Genomic DNA, 26,210 nt, shown 5'->3' with positions numbered 1-26,210 from the left:
CAAGCAATCCAAAACAAAGAAACAAAGTAATATTTAATTCAGCAATCTGATCTGTCTTACCTAAACAAAACCAGGTAAACAATTGTTTCTGTTTTCATTTGTTTAACACATATGCGCAGAGGTTTTTATTAGTTTGGCCTCTAAGCCCATTTGTTTTGCTTTTTGTATTTTGACATCTTGATAGTTTCACGTTTCACATTTATACACCATTTACTCACTTTTTTATTTGGGCTTTAACCAAATTTCTATTAGAAAATTGTCATTGTCTCTGTTTTCTCTTTTCTTTAGTTGGTGATCCTGTGGAGGTGATCCGAATGTATGAAAGAAGTGCTGGCCATATATATGAAAGGAAACACAATGCCCAAATCTTTCCAAAAATATGAGTAGACTGCAGCACAAAAACATAGACTGCTGTGAGTTGCAGTTGCAGTTATCTCTTGCTGCACCATAGACATACGTGATGAACACGGAAAAAGAGAGAAGACAGAAGGTTGTGTATTTGAGGTGTATGATGTGAAAAGTATGTGGATGATATGAAGTATTCATACTTCATATCCGTGATGCAATAGCATCAGACAAAAGCACTGCTGAAACTATCTGAAACTAGAGGGGAAGTTGCTTCTTATCCAGAAGAACAAGTAGAGTAAAGTATTGTGTAATGCAAATTTTTGTTCAAAGATGCTGTGAACAGAATGTTATTTTTATTATTTTCTGTACTTGAGAAGGCTCTCATTCCCTGTGAGCTGGAAGATTACAAGTTCTATCTACATTCTATTTGTCCAGTGTTCTGTTTACATCACAAATACGATCATTGTACTAAAAAGTACTAATGTTTTGTCCCTAATTTTTTTTATTCTTAATGGAGCAACATCATTGAGTATGCAGCAAAATATTGATTCTAAGTGTCTAGACATTTGATAAAATTCTGTGGGGTTTGAGGGTAAATGATAAATCTGGGAGATTTGCAATAAATCTAGATGCAGTGGCTGAGGTGCCCATGCATCAAGTGTGGTAGTGAGGGGATTTTACTATATTGTGGCTCATATGTAGTTCAAATGAAATGAGTGAATGGTCTGAGATGGCTTCAGACTGGGGTAGTATAACTAAGTTCTCTGTGTCTACATCGTATGTCAGTACTAAATCAAACGTGTCCACCAGAGCGTGTGAGTTCTCTTATACTTTGGGTGAAACCAACTGATTCTAATATAGAACTAAAGGCCAATCTCAGAGGTCTTGGGCACTATCAAAGTATATGTTTAAATCACCAACAATAACGGCTCTTTCTTCTAGAGTGGCTAGAGTAGCGAAGAAATCTGCAAACTCATTAATAAATCCTGTCCAGGTGGCACATAAATAACAATGAGTGGAAGAGGATGGGTGGACTTCTTATCACTCGCTACATCCCTTATGCTGGTAAAAAGAATTTCAAAGGAACTGAAATCATAACCAGCTTCTGGTTTAAGTCTAATTTGTCACTATAAATAACTGCTTCCTTCACAGCAAGTTAGATGAGGGGAGGTGTACATAGCTGTGGCCAGAATGAATTGCTTCATTTAAAGCTATGCTATGATTTGGCTTGATCCAAGTTTTTGTTAGACAGAGTGCTTAAACCTATGATCTGTTAGGATTTCATTTATCATGAGCGCTTTTGATGTTAGGGATCTTTTAGATCAAAGGTTCTGGCAGTGTTCAGTGAGTCACTTACTTTAATTCTAATTAGATAATAAGACAGGTTTTCCAAGTTTTATTTATTTATTTATTGGTTAAATCACCTTATCTCAGACAACAGACACATTCAATATGCTGAACCTTGGATGACATCTCATAGACAGTTGGTTTAGTCTTTTTATCTGCTGCCTGACCTCCACTCTGGATTGTCATAAATTAACTATAGATTAAGTCTGTAATAAGACTGTGGCTTATGCTACAAGAGAGGAGAGCAGGACCCTCCCTAGTAGGTTGGATACCATCCCGTCCTAAAAGTCCAGACCGGTCCTCAAATGTGGTCCAATTATCTGTGAACGCCACATTGTTTTGTGAGCACTACTTGCACATCCAGCAGTTCAGTGAATATAACCACATATATGTTATATTGCCACACCACATTGGAATGGGACCAGAGCATACTACAACATCAAACATTACCTTCGTTAATTGACACACCTATGTAATATTTTTCTTAGTAATCTCTGACTGGCAGAGATATATATTGTAAGCTCCTTTGTGAATGACTATCTTAGAGAAACTCAGGCCTCAATCAGACAGGAATAGAACAGTAATGCACAAACTTTTATTGAAAATTAAAAGAAAACTAATCACAGATAGCGTGAAAATACAAAATGCAACACATGGGAAATGTTAGATGAGTATGATGCAAAACTCGGTGGTTGCCTTGGCACAAGGGTTGGGTTTAAATATAGTCAGTATGATTGGGTTAAATAGTGTCAACTTTGAGGGGAGTGGGTGGGGCATGCTACCAGGGGGGTGTTGCAATGATAACAAATACAGCATCATCTACCTGCAAATACAATCAGAGGAGGGAGGAGTGGGCGGAGCTCTGTTGACAACTACAGTACTACAGCAGCTCTAGTGTCAAATTGAACTTTTTGTACATAACATTCCAAAATACATCCTCTGGACACACTTAGCAGAAAGAACACAAATAAGAGTTTTCACAGCTCTAAACCACAGAGAACAGGAAGTGACTGCACATTTGCATCAGCTGCTTGGTTTAGTCTCTGTGCTTTTCACGAACTACTGCATCATGCAAAACACTCAACAGTTTTAGAAATCTTACCTTACCTGACAGAAAAATAGGAACAGCAACAACAACAACATCAACAACAACAAAAACCTAAAGGACCAGAGGAAGGCTGTATGGCAGCTTCCACAACAGCTGAGTTTATTTGTCTCAGCCTGACTACAATCTCCAAAATGGCAGTAGTAATTTAGCTTTGTAGCTAGTTTTAAAAGAAACTGTGGTGTAAGGCGCAGGTTCTTCTTGTAGTGCAAGAAATATGCTAATAATACATTTGTCTTGTTCAAATCTTCAACCACAGTTAGGGCTTATTTAGGGCCAGTGGCCTGAATTCACCCTGATCCTCATGTGATACTGTAGTGGTTTTAACCCTTTTACACTGAATAATTTCCCATGTGGTCAGTGATGCTTTAGGGAGGGGCTGTGAAGTTGAGCCTCTCTGAAACAAAGCAGAGAAAAAGAGGAAACAACCACACCAGAGAACGAAAGGTGGACACACATAAACAGAGTTGTACATATTACCGAGACAAGCTTTATACAGCAATACACTATAAGAACAGTACTGCAAGGATTTGAGAACAGAACAGTTCATAATGAAGTGTCTCCTCATCTTCACCCTCTACCTGATCTCAGGTCGGCTATTCTATTTTAGTTCCTGTTAATGTGACACTTAAGGCGAATATATAAAAGTGGCAAAGTGACATAAAGAAATTTTTTTTTTCTGATTTGCAGGTGTAGTTTGTGGCTCTGTTGTGACTGGTTACCTAGGTGGAAGTGTCCTTCTAAACTCCAGTGTGCAATGGAATTATGATACCAACAGTATAATATACATTTGCAAGATGGAACAAACTAAATGGCAATATATAACATATAATCAGACCAAAAAGCTCAGTATTTGTAAGGAAAGATTTTTGCTTTATAGACAACCATTAGGAAAACTGTCAGTGTTTATCAGAGAGCTGAACCCAGAGGATGCTGGAATGTACACATTTGGAGTGGACCAATCACAATCACATGCGATTAAGATGGAAGTTCGCAATGGTGAGGAACTGGAATATGTTTGAGTACTGGAGCACTTTTAGATTAATCACAATGACACCCCACTTCCATATAAATTCATTGTTAAAGAAGGAGTTCAGAGCAAAGGTACAGATGAACTCTTTGTTTCCTTTCTGTATTTGCTTGTTTTTCTTATTGGTAGATACCTGCTGCAAGGGACCAAAAATAGTGAAGGCTTATCCAGGTGACAATGTCACTATCAGCTGTGGCTATCCAGAGGAACTTAAGACAAAGCACATGTTCTTCTACAAACTGGAAAGCCCCTCTATTACAGAGCTGATCCATACTATTGGAATACTGTCTCAGGCAGACAGATTCTCCATGTCTGATGACAGAAGTGCTAAAGTTGTCAGTGTGACCATCAGTGATGTGAGAGAGTCTGATGGAGGAGTTTATTACTGTGGAGTGAAGGACAAACAGCAGTCAAGATATTCCCTCTTCACAGAGATTCAGCTACATATTACTGGTGAGATACATGAACCTTTCACCATTGTTTATGTAATGATTATTTATTTTTGCATTGGGAATTGAACAAATAGTGAATGCAGAGATTCAGTTACATGTTACTGGTGAGATACATGAACTTTTCACACGTTTTGAGTATCCATTATTTTATTTTTATTTTTTTGTTAGAACTAAAAGAACTAAATACTTCTAGTCAAAATTGTAAATACTAAAATTAATCATTATTAATAACCCCAAACTCATTTTTGCAACATTGGCCGAGTGCCGCAGGGTGTGGAGCAGGACGCACAGACTCTCTCGACGTGTGAAACATTTAATGACATATAACATACAAGACTACGGTGGCACTCACACAACATTAACAATAAACCTAAACACTTAACACTAACAATTAAGACTTTAGCACAGGTTAGACAAACATGGATCCTAACATTACACTTCAGACGCTAATAAACAAACAATGACCAACAATGATGCACGCAGTGACAGGGGTTTAATAAACAGACACACAGTAACACTTAACCCTGTACAAGTGCGTGCCTTCACGGGGGTGTGGCTACAAACATAAGTAAACCCCCCTGTACGCGGCAGACTGTACCACGTGACTCGTGGGGGGGAGCATCCCATGACAATTTTAATTTCCCAGGGCACTTTAATGTATGAGAGAATCTGAGTGTAAGGGATCTGAGAGTGACTGAATTAACAGAGGAATCTGAGAGTGAGTGAGTAAATGAGTGAATGATCAAGATAATCTGAGAGTGAGTCAGTGAGTGAGTACACAGAGGAGGTGTGAACAATCTGTGAACAAAGGAAGATACAAAAAGTAGACAGAGTCATTGCACTTCCTGTGTTTAGCTCGATCTCAGTGTTTTCGATATCTAGTGAATTTACTCAGATAGGACAAAAGTCGTAAGCAGCTAGAAGGGACCATAACCAGAAGATGTTCTTGCGGTTTTACTGCACCAGTAAATAAAATTAACATTACACAGGAACTTGGTAAAGGTGTTTTACTCACCTTCTTGGGAGTAAAACCAACCTCCCTGTCTGTCTATACACATTTGCCCATGCAACATGTTGGCATGGCCAAGGTGTGTGAGGGATGCTGACTGGTGGGGAGCAGATGAGTTTCATGTAGCGGGGATTGAGCGAGGGGCTTTGGGCCGAGAGGCTGGAGACTAGTAAAATAGAAGGCCTGATGTTTGGTACTAAGTGAATGTTGTAGATTTCATCTGAGATCTTAGTGGTTATTCATTGAAATTAAATTTATTCAACTGCTAGAAGGATCTTGGTATAAGGCTTGAAGGCGGTTTGCCATTTGAATTCCATATAAATAACATCTAAAAAACTGCATATTGATATTTAAGTAACATTTCCAAATGAAGAAACATGCAAATCCTGCATAAAACACGGTAGTACATTATTTCATAACTTCTAGATCAGACTACTGTAGATTAGATTAGACTATGGAAAATCAGTTTAGATTGCATTAGAGTGTGCAGATTATTTTAGACTTCTGCAGTGTCATGCTGCCATGCTGACTCTTCAGCCTTCAGCCTGCATCCTTACTAGAAGAGGGTCACACAAACAAAGCATGCCATTCTACACAACTTATTGCATTTAAAGCCCTCAATGGCATAACATATCTTGGTGATCTCTTAGAGTTACATGCCATCTAGAACACTTAGAGCCTGTTAATAAATAAAATAATTTACAACTCAGTTCTTGGAAGAGGTTTATCTAACATTGTTCATCAACTGTGGAACAGTATTCCAGAGATCATTTGGAATGCAAGATCTATAGGTGTTTTTAAACCCAGATTAAATACATGATGCTGTTTTGTTTTTGTTTTTTTAAAATGCATGTTTATTTGATCTTTTAATTTCATTTTCACTTCAAAGTCAAGGTTGTTTAATGTAAAGAAATATGAGGTTTGAAGATCAAGGTGAAAAGGACTATAATAATAATAATAATAATAATAATAATAATAATAATAATAATAATAATAATAATAATAATAATAATGTGTATTTATTGTTTCAACATATAATTATATTCATATTTTATACATCTAATTTTGAAAATGCAGGCAAAACAAATCAACCACCAGCATCAATCTGCACCACAATTAAGAAACCAACAACCCCACCATCCAGGACCACATGCCCAACGCCACCAAAACACACAGCACCAGAAGCACAGACATCACCAACAACAGTCTACATGACCATATCAACAGCAGCAGGAACACAGACCTCAATGCAAACGACAGTCTACATGACAATATCATCAGCATCAGCATCCATATACAGGAACATATCAACAGCAATCAGTTCTAATGAAGGATATTTTAGTAAGAAGTCAACCATAGCTCACCCTTTCATTCTACAGTCATGGGAGAAGGACATTACACTTTTTTTTTCAATTCAATGGCTTCACACATTAGTGCATAAAAAGCAATGGTCTAGTTCTCACTAGCTTCTACATTTAATTCACATTTAGACAAACCTAGACTCAGATTTTACTGTCTTATTTATCTAACAAAAAATGCCAGGTGAGAAATGCAGAAACCAGGTTAGAAAAAAAAAAAGAAAAATTTAGAAAAAATTGAAAAATTTAGAAGAAAATGAAAAAAAAAGATTTTATTGCAGTTATTTTGCAAATGAATGTAGCCCGGCAGTTATTTTTTCTTACAAATGTATAAATGCATCTCATCTTCAGGTTCCTCCATCATCACTGTGTGTGTGTGTGTGTGTGTGTGTGTGTGTGTGTGTGCGTGTGTGTGATCTCCAGGTCCCTCTGTCATTATCACTGGGTGTGTACCATTGCTGCTGATTGTAGGATCAGCTCTGGTCTACAAAATAAAATGCTACAACATGCAAGGTATAATTCAGTGTATGAGGAACACTTACATAGTTATGTAACAAATGTAAATGTAACAAACCTGCTTGCTCAGTGTAGTGCAACAACATGCTGAAGTGCAAAAGGGGTTATTATTATTATTATTATTATTATTATTATTATTATTACCCTAATCCAGTGTTATATTCTTGATATTGAATTTCATTATTTTCCTTTGATTTGAATTAATCACTAATGAAGGTCTTTAGTTATTCTGATGATTATTTTGTATTTGTAGGATCACCCTGTTTATCAAACAAAAGAGATACTCAAAACACTGATAAAGTGAGTGTGTATCTGTTCATGTATATATGAATATGTATGTATATATTTATGTGTGTATGTATATGTGTATGTATGTGTATGTGTATATATATGCATGTATATGTGTATGTATATATGTATCCATGTATGTGTATATGAATGTATGCATGTATATGTGTATGTATATTTCTGGCTATTTTTTATTCTAAAAGTTTGTCTCTTTCCTCAGATTTCCCAACCTGACTGTGACTATGAGGAGATTAAAGATCCGGAGCCCAGTGAAAACTGTGAAACTACTCCAATTTATGTTATTGTCCAAGTACCCACAAACCCCTCTGATTCCATAAACACTGTGTACGCCACAGCACAGCTACCCACCATCCCCCCTGACCCCCCAAACACTGTGTATGCCTCTGCGCAGTTACCCACAATCCCCTCTGCTCCCCAAGCATTATGTACACAGCTGCTGTTATCTACAGAATTCTCTGAACCCTGAAACTCCCCAGACACCCTAAACACTGTATATGCCACTGCACAGTTATCCACAAATCCCTCTGATCCCCTAAACATTTCACAGTTACCCATAACTCCCTCTGAGCCACCAACCACTCTGATACAAATGAAACATTTGCCCTACGCAGGTAGTGTTGCATATTCAGTAAGTTAATTTGAATTTTTTTTTAAATATGTGAAATATATATATATAATATTCACTTTTAAAAAGCTGCTGAAATTGTTTTGCAGAGTAGCATAACATCTAATGCCAATTCAGCGATTGCTACATTTTAACATTTCTACATTTCCAGCATGGTCATAATGTTTCTTCACAGTAACAGCAATTGTAAAGTCTCTGTACAGTAATTTACTGAATATGCTGCAACATTCAGCACAGGAAGATGAACTGTGCTAAACATTTGAATTCCAGCTTTGCTTCCTCATGCTATAATCTCCCTGGTTATATTCAAGGGCTGTGTCATGATTCTGATATGCCTGTCATTAGCAGCACTTCCAAGATGAGCAGTATAAGTCCACTTTCGGCACAAATCTATCTTTTGTGCAAACACTCTGTGCCATTGCACAGTTACCCACAATCCCCTTTGATCCCCATGCACTGAATAAACTTACCAATGCTGTAACCCTATCTTCTCCCACCAACAAGGAATTCTTCAAGCAAACCTTGCATACTGATACGGGATAGTAAAGGATGTCAATCACTCATGTAAATGCCTGTAAAGCAAGATTCCACTTGAGTTTCTAAAGCCTCTGCTTTATATGTTATTTTATAATCTCCAAGGCTGTAGTCTGCCACAGAAGATGGCCAAACATTTATGAGCATTATCTTAGAGAATGTGATGTGCAATATATAGTTTACAGTTTAGATGACCCTTTAAGTGTAGCCTAGAGGCTAAACATTGTTTAACCTGCAATAAATGCAAGGGAACTTTTCATGTGTCTCGTGGTTCTGATCGCTCTGAGTCAGTTTCAAAGGAAGGGCTTAATAGAGGTGTCAGGGTGATGGACTGATGGGGTCGACAACAATCGAACTTGGAACCTTGTTGTGTCTCAGTTTATGCACTGACATGTAGACTCTGAGCACATTTAGTGAATAAGAAAGGAGTTTTCACACAACACAAGGGTGACAGACATCTTACAAGAACTGAATAGGCCTCAGTCAGACACAGAATAGAACAGTAGTGCACAGACTCTTTATTGAAAATTGCAACAAAACTAACCACAGAATGACTGATAGAGCGCAAATACAAAATGCAACACATGAGGAATATTAGATGAATATGATGAAAGATGTATGATGTAAAACAAATACATCATGATCTACGTGCAAATAAGATCATAAGAGGGAGGAGTGGGCGGAGCTCTGTTGACAACTGGATATTAGATGGAGTACTACAGCAGCTCTTGTGTCACATTGAAACTTTTCTACCTAACATGTTAAAGTACATCCTCTGGACACACTTATGGCATTTAGCTTTGGCTTTGATCCAAAAATACTGCTAATTATGACTGAGCAAAATTTAAACAATTGAGGTTTAAGGGCCTAGCTTAGGCTCCCAACAGCAGGGCTTGAGCTTGAAACCTTTCGAATATTAGTTACCACTTAATCACTGAGCTACCATAGCCCTACCACAGCTTGTAGAAAGAACACAAAAAGGAGTTTTCACTGTAAACAACAAAGAACAGGAAGTCACTCTGCATACACTCTGCACATTTGCATCAGCCACTTGGTTTGGCCTCAGTGCAATTCATGAACTACTGCATCATGCAAAACCCTCAAAATATCTCCATTTTAAAACCCTCAAAATATCTCCTTTTTAAAAGTCTTACCTGACAGAAAAAGGGAGAAATCAAAAACAAAATAATAACAGCAACAACATCAGCAACAACATAAGCCTAAAGGACCGCAGGCTGCTTGTATGGCCACTTACACAACAGCTGAGTTTATTTGTCACAGCCTGGCTGCAAGCTCCAAATTGGCATTACCAGTTTAGCTTTGTAGCCAGTTTTAAAAGTAGCTGTGGCATAAGGTGCTTGTTCTTCTTGTGGTGCATGAAATATGCTGATAGACATTTGTCTTGTTCAAATCTCCAACCACAATAAGCATTTATTTAGGGTCAGTGGCCTGGAATTCATGTGGATCCTCATATGATACTGTAGTGGTTTTAACACTTTAATACATTGTCAATCAAAGTGGATAAGGCTGATTGGTGCACAACCCTGATTAATAAACATATTAATTTTAACTAATTTATTAATGATTAATAATTCAGTTTCAACTCATGAAAGTGGCTAGTTTGATAACATCATTAAATAAGATTTATTTAGTTGACTAGAATCACTATATTTACATTTACGGCATTTAGCTGACACTTTTATCTAAAGTGACTTCCAATTATGACTGAGCACAAAAAAGGAAAAAATGTAATGTGTAGGGGTTTCATCTACCAATCCTTTACAATACATAAGATTTACTCTACATCCTTTTGTTTTTACTCTGGCCATATAATAACAGCATTGAACAAGCAAATTATTCTACTGTTTCTGTAATGCAGAAGTAGTAATAAAATTACTATGGACGTAATCCCAGTACAAACCAGTCATATTGTTTCTTAATAGGTTAAAATAGTATATCATAAATATACTGACTTGAATGTGATTGTAGAAAAAATTTGAACAGTTTAACCAAACTACAAAGTTATCAACAATTAGCTTGGGTCTCAGGTCAGTTATAATATGGATTAATGCGATGTAAATGATTTATTAGATTATTTTATTTCTTTATTAAGATTCAGGTTGTGCCATATTTCAGAAGCAGTTACTAACATAATGTACTCCACATACTGTGATGTGGAAGTTAGAATGAGAAAACATTTGAGGTATTTTTAAAGAAAGATAAGTGAGAATGTTTAGTTTGATTTAATGTGATTGGCTACACTGGAGGAACCGTCTTAATCTACTGCAGTCACCATCAACATGGAGTGTATCAAAACTATTTTTGTAAAATAGGAAACCAGTTTGTATATGTGAGAAAGTCTCAAGGAACAACAGCCGTGTTTCATAAGGATAGATTCTCTATATAGCTATCCTGAAGGTTTTACAGTAACCATCAGACAGCTGAATTTTCAGGATTCAGGAGCATATTACTGTGGACAGACTGGAGTGTGGTATCATGAAATAAACCTGAAAGTGAACACAGGTGAGAAACACTGAAATCCTCAAATTGGTAAGCTTTTGCATATATATCTACACATAAAAAAATAACACATGAGTGTTTTCTAATATTAATCTGGTTGGTAGATCCAGGTTGTACAGCACCAAAGACCATAACTGGTTATTTGGGAGAGACTGTCACCATCAACTGTACCTATCCAGAGATGTTTCAGCAAAGCCAGAAGTACTTCTTCAAAATTGATGGTCATTCTGTTACTGAAATGGTCTGCTCCACACAGTCTGTTAAAGACTCTCCATGTCTGATGACAAAAGTGCTAAAGTTCTCAGTGTGACCACCAGTGATGTGAGAGAGTCTGAAGGAGGAGTTTTTACTGTGGAGTGAAACATGGAGGGGAATCAGTCAGCTATGACTCCCTCTTCACAGAGATTCAGCTACATGTTACTGGTGAGATGTGTTAAGATAAAAAATTAACTGTAAATGATTTGTTGTTATTCATGTATATCACCCATAAATGAAGGGTATTTGATTAAAATAAATTAATAAATAAAATATTATTTGTGAAGTTAGAACACTGGAGCATGAGTTAAGTTACTATTGCTTCCATCCCAATGGTTCTAACCAAAATCATATAGTGGTAGGCCAAAGAAGGGAAGTAGTAGCTTGGTGGGTAAGGTACTTGCTGTGTAATTGGAATTCTTTGACTCATTGGCTGACACTTCCTGATTCTTGTTCGACAGGTTCTGTCTCTCCCAGTACACAGACAGGAGAAACTGGCACAGTGAATACAAAGTCTCATAGCAAACAGTCTTAAAACGTCATCTTTTTCCTATTGTACAGAATTTGTACAAAACGAATTTGTTTTAAAATGATACTGAACAAAACAGGACACTGCCTTCCCTTGAAAGAAGTGACATAATAATATATTCAGTAAACACTGTGCAGTTTATAAATGCATAAAGAGATATGGGGTATATAAAAGAAAAATGACGTTACTTAAAACCATCATTTTAGATTTGTATTGTTTATTGTTTATAAAATGGATGATGAATATAATGTCTTATATAAATGTAAATATATAAATATAAATGTCTTTCTATGAATTGTTTTTCAGTCGTGTGTGTCTTGCTGTGATCTACCTGGAAACCAGAACGAGATTAACTCGGAACTAATCTCTCAGAGCCTAGATTACCACACCAGCCAATCAGAATCAGTCTACCAGAACCTACACCTCAACCAAATCCAATCAGACTCAGTATACCAGAGTATAAACACCAGCACCAACCAATCAGAATCACAAAGCTTAGACCATACACCAACCATGCAGTGTATGAGAATCCAAATTCCTATATAAACCAACAAGATTCAATCTATCATAGTCTAGACCCCAGCACAAAGCAGTCGTATTCAGTGTACCAGAGCATATACCAAAGACCCAATCAATGTTGATTCCAGCACCCAACAAATGGTCTGCCAGAACTTATACTCAAATAAAGGCAAAACAGATTTAGCCTTTAGAGATAAACATCGAGACTCAGTGAGCCAAACTCTTAATGTCTATTGCAGTGTTGCATAGATGATTTGCAGTTATATTTATACAGTTTCAAAAAATGTTTTTTTTTTTTTCCCCCTACTAATCTTGTTGTGTATTAATACCTCCTGTTATGTTATTTTTAGTTGTTGGTCATGGTGTGAATTTCTCATGTATCTTTTGTTTGGTTCTCCTGTGTAGTTATTTGCTTTGTCTCCCTGTTAACAAGCTTTGCTATCTTGCACTGTTATAATGATGTTGGCTTTGGAATTACGTTAAATAAACATGAGCTACCTCTTTACCCAAGTGAATGGCCATCTCCCACCTCACATGAACCTGTTATATCTTAGGTCAAATATCAGCGATTTGTTCTGAAGTTTGAGCTGACTGATAATTAAGTAATTTAAAATCTACCATGTGTCATGATTTATTTATTACAGCTGCTAAAAGTTGTATTACTAAGGAATCCAAAACACCCTTCCTATACGGAACCGCCAATCCAAAACACAATTCCTATACTCAGAATAGGTAAGGAACCAAAACAGGCCAATTCTAATGAAGTTCCCACTTAAGATATTGTTTATTACAGAGCTTAGCAGCATGACCAAGACTTCAAAATAGTTTTGTGTGAAGCCTATATATAGACAGATGCCACCTGCTGTTGAGCCCATTGACAGTCTCCCCCTGGAGGCTTACCTACTGTAGGCTCCCCCTGTAGGCTTACCTACAACCCCTTACATGACCGCTCTGTGTAACTTGTGTTTTGTTACTTTCCACAGTCTCACATGTATTTAAGTCCCTGTTTGTCCAGAATTCCTTTGTGAAGTATTGTTGATCTGGTCCTGTCCTACAAACTCAGGCCCTCTCCTGTATGATGCACTCATGCAATGCAATTTTGTTCCACTTAATACAACACTAAGTTCGACCCATACAGTTAAAAAGTCCTCCAAATAACTGTCATATCTGATAACAGCACCATTATTTCACAATTCATATATATCCTTCTGCTGACCTCTTGTTGCTAAGTAACAGCACTAGATGATTTAATTGCTGATTTAATTGCTGAAGTTGCTGGTTATCTCTTATGTTCCATTGCTTTACTCTTTTTCATGTCCTTTGTAAAATGTCTATTGTATGAAGTGCTACACGTATAATGCTTAATTAAAGTGTGTAACGGCATGTATATAAGAGGACTACTCGAGGACTACTCTACATTTATGGTCAATAGCCATGTCTGAGAGGTTTGTGTAATGTCTTTGTATGACAAGTTATTCTGTAAGCATGTCCCTTTGATTTCAGGCTGATGGTGAATCTGAAAAAGATGAATGAAGAAAGCCAAACATCAGCATAGTTTCACTTTACCAGAGCCTGTAATGATCTAAACCCAGACTCAGCCTTATAAAGGGATGTGAGATCTTTGCCCACAGTGTCCCTTGTTTTTAATGGTTCGCTTTTTTAACTCTGTAGATCATTTGTACATTTATGTATATGTTGTGCTTTATGTCTATGTTGTGCAATTTAAGTTTTATTGATCAGCTGTGTAGAGCACTTTGGCTTTAATGGTTCTTTACATATAAATGTACTAATACTTACTAATACTTACAACCATACAACAGGAAGGACAGTTTCTGCTTTTTTAGACAGCAGTATGAAAGTGCATGCTTTATGTGATTAAGCATTTTTTTCTGATCCTTTTCACTGATTAAATTGTAAGTGTGTGTGTGTGTGTGTGTGTGTGTGTGTGTGTGTACGTGGTTCATGGAAAGCCCACCCCCCCGACACACACACACACACACACAGAGAGAGAGAGAGAGAGAGAGAGAGAGAGAGAGAGAGAGAGAGAGAGAGAGAGAGAGAGAGAGGAACACTTTCTAACTAAAAGGGGAAAAAAAGTTAAACAATACAAATTGTTTCTGAAGGATCTGAGTAAGATATTTCACTACATATTTGTGTTTAGAATAAGTAACTTTATGTCAATCAAGACTTAAGTCACACCATGACAAATAAATTGACCTTAAAAAGGTGTATCAGTGTGCAGAGTCTGGAGCATTGAATAATTATGTTAAACTAAAAGTAATCAGAAGTGAGAAACTTTTAAAATTCTTTATGGGAATTTATATTTATATAGCCCTGAAATATTGTTTGGATAACAATTATGTCTTGATTAGCAGTTATTAATGTTTGATTTAAAGTCAATAAAGCAGCAGCTATAAAAATAGAATTCCTGTGTGAGAAGAGGAAATCCTTTACATTACAAATTCAGTCCAGTTAGTCCTTATTTTAGCCCACATACAGCTCTGAATTCACTGAAAGGTCTGGGAGACCTGATGACAAACAATCAGTTTTATTAATTTACTTTGTATGAATGACTGTTTCCTGCCAAAGGCAGTGACGGGTTACTCAGAAGAGACGAACAGCTCTACCTAAATGACACAGCTACTTCATAAACACCCTGTTCCCTCTGTTGCCAAGGTGATCTACACCATAGGGACTCATGTGGGTGGAGTCTTCATTTCTGAGCATTAGTGATGTGAGAGAAGCTGACAGAGGAGTGCTTTGGAGGCATGGGGCACGAAATGGAAGCCAGTTAGTTTATAGAATGATTTATATGATTATTAAAAAATATGTACTTTTGTATAGTACAATGCTATAACGCACATTCATTACAATAGTTACTCTACAGTTGTACTGGTATCACTGGAATAGATGGGGCGGGGGCTGATATTATTTCATATATCATATTCATATATACGGCATATAATTCTGATCAAATGGCATATACGACATATATGATACCGGAACAAAGTGTAAAGATTTGTGCTACTACCACCTGTTCTAACGGCCATGCTATTCTAATGGCTTGTCACATTTCACTTTTGACCCCATAATGCACTTCCTTAACATTTTATGTTTGTCATTGATGCTGGAGGGAGGGTCTGTGAGTTCTGACACAAAACAGAGAATGAGGAAACACCTACACCAGAGAGAACAGAAGGTGGACCCACACACACTCCTACAAATTAGAAAGATGATCAGAATTTTTTTCTGGATAAAGTAATTCTGCAAACATTTGAAAACAGTGGATTAGTGTTTCTATAAACTTTAGCTCAGAATGAAGATCCTTATCCTTACCCTTTACCTGATCAAAGGTAAGATACTGTATTTCACCTGCTGCTGATACGGCAAGACCTTCAGAGTGTTAAAAGCTCATTGATGCTATAGTAATAGAACCATTCGGGGCTGTGTTATTTGGAATGAAGGTACAGCAGGATTGACCAAGCAGAACACAAACACCTCCCTTTTCTGCTAATAACATATCCAAAGCCATACTTTTTTTGCCAGGTCATTAGTGAAGTAGCCTCTGATTGCTCTGCTATGGCTGTTAGTGCATCATGAGTGTAATTAATGAAATGCTGCTGGTTATAATTTCTGTAATTTATCCAATCTACATTTTTATTTATCGTAACCCACCAGAAAAGTGTTGAAATCCCACTGCAATTTGATCCCTGGCCTTGAATTTATTTGGAACCCCACCTAGGAACTCCAATAGCATCAAGGTGTATTAATCATTGAAACTTCCTGGTACTACAGCACATTTTTCAATGTGATGATGTATTTGGTGAGCATAATGATGAGTTTCTGTTAATGCTGATTCCAGTACTGGAGTCATAGAACATGGCACTATTAGCATAACTCGGGCGCATAAACCTGTCCATTTGGCTGCTAGGGTCACATATAATCTTCACATACCCAATAAACATCAGGAACCACTATATCATCCCAAGAAGTGGTGATTTGGGCATGACTAGGCAAAATTCTCGAGTATGTAATTTTACCAGTTGCACTATCAAAATACTTGGGGGTACCATTTATACCATTCACACAGCTGGGGGCATGATCTGAAATCCAAATCTTTTCACACTTCCCTGAAAAATTTCCAATTTTCGGATCTGTTCCTCCCGTACTATAAAAACAATCTGGAAATATTGTAGTATTTAACCATTCTGCCTTAATGTCAGTTTCATTACATCCGACAGTATGACATGGGATGGGTGAAAGGATACGATTATACCTATACCTATTCAGGCCTACTTATTGAAGCATAACGAGTGCAACTTTTATACATCGGACACCAGAAGGTGCATGCCGTTCCCCTAACGCATGTGGAGGAGTTGAAAGGAAGAGGCGAAATGATTGGCTTGATTTTCTCTTTAGCCCATGCAATGCAATTATCGTTTGTCATGGTACGAGCAGTGTAACTAACATATGATAACCATTCATTATCTGGATATTTAAATGCAGTATATATCTTTGGTCCCACAAAGTTGTGAGCATATTTTGCATGGAGGAGGCAACACTGCGTTTACAACGTACATACATCTGGGCACCTGTCTGGTTGGTGTAGGTAAGAATACTCATATGATTTAAGCCCACTATAACAGTGAGATCACAGCCTGACATGTTATCACAATCAACTGGGTTCCTTCTGTGTGAAAACCAAATAGTAGATATAATTACAGTACAAATAAAAATCAAAAGAAGCAATGTGCTGTCCATTAATGTCCCTTTAAAACTTTATGATTGACTCGTTAGTTCTTGATGTACCTGTAGTTTAATCATCGCAGGATGTTTAATGGAGATAGTATTGGCAGCGCTAGGCTCACACCCTTACTGTGTTATTTATGTTGGAGTCTGAATGACTGTTTACCAGAGTTTATCTCAAGACTGTTTACCTCAAGACTCTTGTTCAGAATCCTCACTGTCTGTAGGTGGCCTCAGGTGGTGTCTGATGAGTGACACTTCAAGTCACTGGCCTGGAAAGACCACTATGTGCTGCCTCAGTCCATTCTCTTGTTGCTAGCAGTGGATACATTTTTGTTGTTTTCTTTTGTTTTGGGGCATGGGGCGGTGGTCTCTCTTTTGCTGTTTGAAGATGTTGTCCATAGCTTTCCTCTGTTTCACTATTCTTCTTGTAATCCAGTTATTTTTCTTTTACTTGTCTTGCATGTTTTTCAAATGCTTGCAGTATTGTCAGTTCACGTCACTGGTTTTTACTTTTTCTTTGTTCTATAAAGTGTTTAACTATTCGGCAGGTTTCTTCATCAAAATATGCTCTCATTGGCCACTGTTTTTTTTTTTTCTTTAGTCATGTTGTTCCATTTTTTTCATAAGAGTGATTCATTCTCTTTCATTCTTTCATTCTCCTAGCCCTGAAGTACGGCCCCCTTACACTCCTCTGTGTATCAGCACAAAGCCTACAGCAACTCCCTGGTAAAACAAAAAACATTACTATACTTGCAATTCCCAACATTTATACTTGCTGCGTACATTTAAATCATTCACTTATGCTCCTCACTTGCTGTGTGTCACTATGGGGTCCATTGTGAGTGAACCTCTAGTATGATCTTTGTTAGATCTGGGGCAAGTAAAGCATGATACATCATATGTATCATGCCTTATAATCAGCGTTCTTGTTCACCAATCACTTCATAAGCATTATGTGTGCATGTCATAACAGCATCTAGCTCTCGATTAGGTCTTGGTATTTTATACAATGGTTCTTTTTTCACAGCATATCGAAAATCACTTTTTCTATTTTCATGCTGCCCTGACACATGATGGTGTTTTTACACCATCCAGAAGCTTTAATTTGTTTCCTCTTCCCACAGTTTTTCTGAAGTCTGGTATATCTGAGCCACCCTTCCATCATGATAAGCCATCCTTGTTATCCTCCACTAATTCACTACAGCACCATATTTAAATAAACCTCCTTTATCAGTGTCAGTCAAGTGAACAGATGCTGTATCCTCAACTCTACTTCTCATCTCGCCCCTGCCTGACTAAAATGATGTAGTACAGCAGCCTACAAATTAGGATCAGCTTTGATCTTTTTTACCAGTTGATCCTTTCTTTGTGTTACCCTCCTTCAACCAGGCAACCACAACCAGGCAACCTGCCTCTGCTCTCTCACATGTCCACAATTTATTTTCTTTTGGAAACAAATATTGAACAATTTTCTCTGTAAACAGTCATATTTCAAACAGTCATTTTCAACAACCAGTTATTCTCAAACCAGTCTTTGTTCTAACCCAAACTGGTATGTGCCTTGACCTTTTTCTCTCTGAAGACTCTTGGGATTGAGCACGACCTCCTCACTCCGGTTTAACACAGCAATTATTTTTCTGACAGTTGTAGCTTTCTGCACAGTTGTCTGCTTCCAATTCTCTGAGCTCAATGAGTTAATTCTGTTCACCAATATGGTGAATATGGCCAGACCTCTATCCCAATAAACCTGTCTCTTGTCTATCATTATAAAAATCTCTAACCCTCTACACTGCCTCCCATCATCCAGCACTGGCAGTGGTTCAATTGGTCCCCACGGTAACCGCTCCAGTCCAACTGTTGCTCTTACAGGCACTTGGCTAAACAACAACTGCAGTCAAACATCCAAATCCTCCTTATTCTTTCCCTTAACCTAAGATGAGGAAATATAACCTCAGCTTCATCCAATTTATGCCATTAGTCAACTGCTACAATTTAGGATTTATTAACTCTAACGATTGCTGACACTCCACACCTGCAGAGTTTTTATATATTTTCTCAAGCCAAAAATGCATTTGTACTCCCTGCATCCCACATAACAAATAGCTCTACATATGACTATTTTAGCCAAAAATCTATTTCCTCGATTCTAAGTTATTTTGTTGGATTTAACTGCTTATTAACTTATTGACGTTGCCAGAACTTACTTGGGTAAATTATATATTCACTCTTCCAAAATTCTATTAACCGTCACTCGCTCTGGTTAAATGTATTATCCTGTAATATTTTAACTCTACCCTTCTCCTATTGCTATTTTAATTTGTCCCTCATATGTATGCTCTCCACTGCTGTAACTGATACCGATTTTAAATACTATATCCTCTATCATTTACTTTATATTATTTTTATTACTAAAACCACGGCCATATATTTTCCGTGCACGCATTTTATAATTAGATGTTATTAATGACGTTTAAACAGATCTATCTGCCTATCCATTCACTTCCTTTGTTAAATTAGTGCCTTCCTCCTTATACAACCATACCAAAATGATCTAAATTATAACCCAGAAAATCTATTATGGTGGTATGTGTCATACAGTATATTATTGTTGGTAATCTATTAACTTGCGATGGTCACATCAAGACAAACAGTTTTCACGGACAAAACATTTAGCATTTATCACTTAGAGCTATTTCACTCACAAGCTCTATTATTCTTCTCTTTGTTTTCTCTTTATTCTTTTCTTCTTGTATTCTCTTTCTTCTCTGCACATTTTGTTTACCTCACTCGTTGTGCCCACATTTAGACAAACTGGAACAAACACAACTTTTAACATTCATCTCTTCAGCGCTTTTTTCTCTGGAGCTCTTTATCTCTCTTTATTCTCTTTATCTCTCTTTATTCTCTTTATTCACTGCACATTTTTCTTTACTTCATAATTTTTATTAAACCATTTTTTTCTCACTATTTCCCTTTATAGTAAGTTTTTTTTTTTGTGTGTGTGTGTGTGTGTGTGTGTGTGTGTGTGTGTGTGTGAAACCATTTCCACTTTTACGAGCTGATTTTCTAACTTTTACTCCTTTTTTTGTTATTTTTATATTTTTAATAGACAATTCTCACTCCTTCAGTTCCTAGTCTGCACCCTTAATTCCCCCAAGACCCGACTAAAAGCTCTGTGGACAAGGTCTGAATACCACCTGTGCAAAATTTTTTAACAGGTATTCTGCTTACCTTTGATAGTGCGTGCACGTGGATTCAGACCCTGGTCACAGAACAGTGCAGCTTTGGGTCATCCGTCAGATGGTGCTTTGTACTGCCGACGGCATAGGTCCGTTGCCAATTGATCCAATTGATCCCCGTGGTACGGGCCACCAATTAATGTTGTTCCTAGATCTTCTTAAGTTCAAGACTGTTTACTCAATACACACTAAAAAGAAATTAAGATGCATACTCTGGAATTAATTTAATTGCTGGAATTGCTGGTCTGGTCTTTATTCTGAGCTCAATGTTACAAACGAGGCATTGTCTGGAGAATGTCTAACAGTCTTAGGTGGGCACACCTTTTATACATTTTCTTCAAGGACCCTTACATAACCATTTTTATTTTTTCATAATACGTGTCCAGGTTCCACCATTGTTCTCCAAACCATACAGTATTCAATGTATGCAAATTGATATTCAATACTTACACTAACCAGTTCTTGGTACCATTATGTTCAATCTGAACTACTTCTATTTTTTAAAAAAGACGATCCTATTCTATATCATGGATGCCCATATTGGTTCTTCCATTGGTGTCCATATTGTTTCTTCCTGTGCTTGGCTGGGATGTCCTGTCCTTGAACCAAGGCTCCCCCCTCGACTGAGGGCCCTAGAGGCCTGTCAAAGAGGCCTCCTGACTGGTTGACACTGAAACCAGTTTATTCTGGACCATCCATATGTTTCTGCATACGATATAATTTTACTACCACAACGTCTATCTGGAATTTGCCCCCTTTCAACTGTTCCAACACTTCTAGATAGCACCTGCCCCTTTTTCAACTACTGTCTCTCCAACATGTCTAGGTAGCACCTACTCTTTTTCGAGCTACTGTTCAGGCATGCTTGTAGAACAGCTGAACACATTTGGAGGAGAACAATCACTTCTACATACTTGTCCTACAGGTATACTGTACATAATGAAGCTTCAAGGCCTAGCCCACTTGTCACTGAGTTACACCTTTTCTTCTGAATGGCAGGGGGTGACTGATGTGATTGGCTACTCTGATGTGATTGGCTACTCAGGAGGAAGCATCATCATTCAGTGTTCTCATAATACTGCAAGCATTTGTAGGATGGGACAAACTGGCTGCCAGTACATAATTTACGTAGACACCAAGTCCATTGTCATTTATGAGGAGAGGTACATGATACATATAGGAAGAGAAAAGGACAGTTCACAGTGTTGATCAGAGAGCTAAATCCACAGGATGCAGGAGTGTACAGATTTGAAGTGGACAACGAGAGGAGGATACATGAAAGTTCAGAATGGTGATAAAATGTATGTGTTTATTTTATCACTAAAAGTAAAAATATTTTTAGCACTACGTTGGTTCCAGATAGTTATATGATAAATAGTCTGCACTGAGTATGTTAAATTAAATCCACTGAGTATGTTAAATTAATATTGTGTCTGTTAGCTTCAGGGTTTATTCATATTCATATATTTAGTATATTTAGAATTTTATAGATTAACGGTTCGCAGTACCATTGACAGATCCTTGTTTCCTATATGGCTGACAGACACTTGTATGGGCCTGAAATCAACAAAGGCATGTCTGGAACAGACAGTCACTTTAAGATGCAACTATCCAGGGAGGTTTGAAACATACTACAAGATATTCCTCAAACTGGATGACCTTTAGGAGATCCTTAATACTGAAACCATGTCTTCTAGAGGCAGATTCTCCATGTCTGATGACAAAAGTGCTAAAGTTCTCAGTGTGACCACCAGTGATGTGAGAGAGTCTGATGGAGGAGTTTTTACTGTGGAGTGAAACATGGAGGGGAATCAGTCAGCTATGACTCCCTCTTCACAGAGATTCAGCTACATGTCACTAGTAGGACATTTAATTCTATGTTTATTTACTTTTATAGTGAATATTTAACAATGAATATTTATACTATCAATTATAATTAAACTAAAACTTTTATAATCCCCCCCCCCAAAAAAATAAAAATAAAAATAAAAATAAAAATTGAAAAAATGTTTAAAATATTGGGCTTTACAAAAAGCAATGTGAGGTAGGTTTAATGCATTAGAGTAATCCCTAATTTAAAATATAATGAATATTCAGTTATTATGAGTTTTTCATGTTTTAAACTAATAAAAGAAATATATATTTCTATGCAATAACCATCACCAGAAAGCCTCAGCACAGTTATGAATGCAACAGCAGCAGCTGGAACCATGTCACCAGCACCAACATCTGGGACCATATCGCCAGCACCAATAGCAGTCACATCTGATGAAGGTTTTTTTAATAATTTCTCATTAATAATGATTCATGCCACATCCCTGTTAAATATAAGCAAGCAGGGTTTCAGTGGGTTGGTACCAGGATGCTACAGGTTCTAATACACTTTCTTTACAACATGGCATTACTGCACCAACACAGAGGCCTTTACAAGAGCAGAGCTTGACCAGTGGCCCTGTTGTGTATCAGTGAGGGCTAAACATGGGTAAGGGGTGTGTGTGTGTGTGTGTGTGTGTGTGTGTGTGTGTGTGTGTGCGCGCGCGCGTGTGTGCTCCTGATGTTTCTATTTTCTATCCTGATGTGTCTCCAGGTTTCTACATAATCATCATGATCATCATCATCACTGTGTCTGTCTGTATGGCTCTGCTGTTGATGGCAGGATTAGCAATGATGTTCTACAAAGTCAACAATATGCAAAGTAAAACATGCACACACAAACTTGCAGTTACCTGTGACAGTTGCTACAAGATAACACGGTTTGCCTTTTATTTGTTACAAGCACAGATTCAAGCAGAAGGAGGCCTAAAGACCACAAACCAGTGAGTACCTCTGTGTGTGTGTGTGTGTGTGTGTGTGTGTGTGTGTGTGTGTGTGTGTGTGTGTGTGTGTGTGTGTGAAAACCCAGTGCTCCAGGTAAGAGGTCTGAAGGGGGTAGATTTTATTCCAGAGTATGAATTGTGGTTCTTATATGTGCCTCTACTTAAATGAGGGTATAACTAAGCAGTAAGACATGTCAGCATGACTATATGTCAGCATGTCTACATGTCATCATGTCTACAACTCAGTATGTCTACGTCATCATTTCTACATGTCAGCATGTCTATGTCATCACGTCTATGTTAGCATGCCTGCATGTCATCATGTCTACATGTGCTCATGTCTCAATGTCCTCATGTCTGAATGTCAGCATGTCTACATATCATCATATATTGAATTCCTAATCTGGGCATTCCTGAGTGCCTGATTCAATTACCATTTGCTCAGCATCAGATGTGTACTAGCACAAAGAACAACATTCATTTATTACCAGTGGGGGCGAACATGCACGTCCCTCAGACACAGCCACTTTACACCTGAGACACAGCCAGTTTATACCTGAGAAACAGACACTTTACACCATACTCCAAAGCCCTCAGAGTGGAGGACCTGTGTATGTCATTTTAAGGGCCTGCATGTTACCAAGCTCCTTTTCAGACACATGACTTAAACTGTGCCTCCACATCTATAAGTGAATTGATTGTGTTCTTGTCCAGTCTCAGGTTCTCCACCACTCTGACTCACACACTGCTGGACCTGTGAGGTCTTCACCACCCACTAACAGTCCTGATGAAGATCTCCATTCACAACTACCCAAAGACCAAGGCCTCATTTATGCCACTGTGACTTTCAAGAGGAATCCAGATTCTCCCAGTAATCCAACAGTCACCTGCAGTGAGGAAAAATCTGTTACAGAATATGCCACTCTCAAACACCTCACAAGACTGGAATAATTGCAATTAGTATTGAAAAAGTGTAAACCATTGTGACAGTTGGTCCCTCCTAGCTTCCATGTTCCATGGTTTCCCTGTCTTATGTATTTTTTTGGTTCCATTCCTTAGTTTCGTTTTCTCCACCACTTGTTTGATTTTCCATGCTTGTCATTACATTCACCTATTCCTTGTTTCTAGTCTTGTTAAGTTCATGTATTTAAACCCTGTCTTGTGCCCTCTGTCTTTGCTGTTCATTTGATGGTTGAATGACTGAATGTGTTGGAAAGCCTGTATCTGTATGCCCATAAGTTTGTACTCCGTGTATCCTAGTCTGACTGTTTTTCCTAGCCTTATTGTTTCTTAGCCTCCGATTTCTTCCTAGTCTCTGTATAGCCTGCTTCCCCTGTTTACTGTGTGTTTATCATGCATCCCTGTACTCTGTGTATTGGCTCAATGACCCTGGACTGCTCTGACGACCCTGAATTTTGATTTGCACCTAATAAATCTTGATCTTCTCCGCATTTGCGTCCACCTCCTTACAGCTAACCATTACAAACATAAACCTGCTTTAATTATATAAACATCCATTTTAAATCTAAAAAGTTACAGACCAAAATTTTGCATATTTAAATATATAATTCATTAGAAAATGTTAGTTTCAACTTTTTTTTTTCTTTCTGGATTTAATTCTGCAAATGTCTGGACTTAATTTAGCAACAAATTGTTTACTGTTGTTTTAGTATTCAAAAATAAAATGTTTGTAGTTGAAAATATACCCAAAAGTGTATTCTTTCATTGTTTTTGTATTTTGTATCCATGTAATAGTGATGTGGCAGTTCTGTAATGTACAGAGTACATTAACAGGGAATAAAGGAATCATCTGAACTTGCTTCTCCCAAAGTTTATTTACCAAATTATTTATTTACCTCATTATTTCAAGTCACTGAAAATTATAAAAGTAATAAGTGTTCAATTTATTAATATATTACTAGTCACAAACTACATTTTTATCTAGCCAAAAAAAAAATGTGCACATGAATATAACCTCATATGTTAGTTGCCTCTTTTAGTTACAGGCATAAAAATGACCCTCTAATGACCTTAACAGAATGACTTCAGAATGGAGCTTGGGCGTAGTTTGTAGTTCCTGTACCACTGAGTCACTTCCTCACCACTGAGAGCAGAAACAGTGAGTACGAGAGAAGAAGACTAATATAGTTCAAGAGAACGACTGAAAAAAGGGTCCCAAGGCATGAAAAATAAATTTGGTCAATTTAATTATTCAATTTATTTCAATTCAGTGTATATGCATAGCACTTTATATGCATAACTTTATATGCATAGCAGTTTTACCAATAGACATTAGGCCAGCCTCATGACACTTAATGCTAACCAAGCAATTCCATGCAAAACGTGTACTTTGATTGGATGTATTTCTGGATGTTTTCACCTGTGTGGTGGATCTTACACTATACAGACCCCCCCCCCCCCCCCCCCTTTCTGGCTGGCATACAGCCTTTAGATGTTGGATCTTGGGTGGAGTGCTCCATACATTATGAGCAGTTTTCTGGTCTTGATGTCGGTAACTTCCAGTCCTCTTGGCCAGATTATTGTGCCTGCTTGGTATCTGATATATATAAGATTAACCACTCACTCTCCTCCGGTCAGACTTTTCTCCTTCAAATTCAGACCCTCTACCAGAAGCCTAGGGACTTGAGGGTCCTGTGTAGTATCTTAGCTATTCCCAAGACTGCACTCTTATAGATGGATATCTCAGATGTTGTTTTTTCCCGGGATCTGCCTGAGCCATTCTCTGAGTTTGGGGGTAATAGCATCTAGTGCACCAATTACTATAGGAACCACAGTTTCCTTCACTTTCCACATCTTTTCTAGCTCTTCTCGCAACCCTTGCTATTTCTCAAGCTTTTCATATTCCTTGTTCCTATCAGTTGGGATTGCATTTTATTTTGACAGCAGGGTATGTTTTGACTGGTATGGCATAGTTTTTGATAGCCAGAAT

The 26,210-nt window shown here is 37.6% G+C and overlaps 1 protein-coding gene across 1 annotated transcript; it reads left to right on the top strand.

Annotated features, from left to right (window-relative positions):
- The first annotated feature begins 3,577 nt into the window (after window positions 1–3,577).
- LOC113582839 lies at window positions 3,578–7,940 on the top strand. The gene is made up of 4 exons (XM_027018846.2): window positions 3,578–3,799; window positions 3,960–4,283; window positions 7,419–7,465; window positions 7,674–7,940. The coding sequence occupies exons 1-4, from the start codon at window positions 3,598–3,600 to the stop codon at window positions 7,938–7,940; spliced, it is 840 nt and encodes a 279-aa protein (XP_026874647.2). The 5' UTR covers window positions 3,578–3,597.
- Window positions 7,941–26,210: the final 18,270 nt, after the last annotated feature.

Source organism: Electrophorus electricus, chromosome 16 (genome assembly GCF_013358815.1).
Source record: "Electrophorus electricus isolate fEleEle1 chromosome 16, fEleEle1.pri, whole genome shotgun sequence".
Classification (NCBI taxonomy): domain Eukaryota; kingdom Metazoa; phylum Chordata; class Actinopteri; order Gymnotiformes; family Gymnotidae; genus Electrophorus; species Electrophorus electricus.
This window is presented reverse-complemented; position numbering and strand designations above follow the sequence as displayed.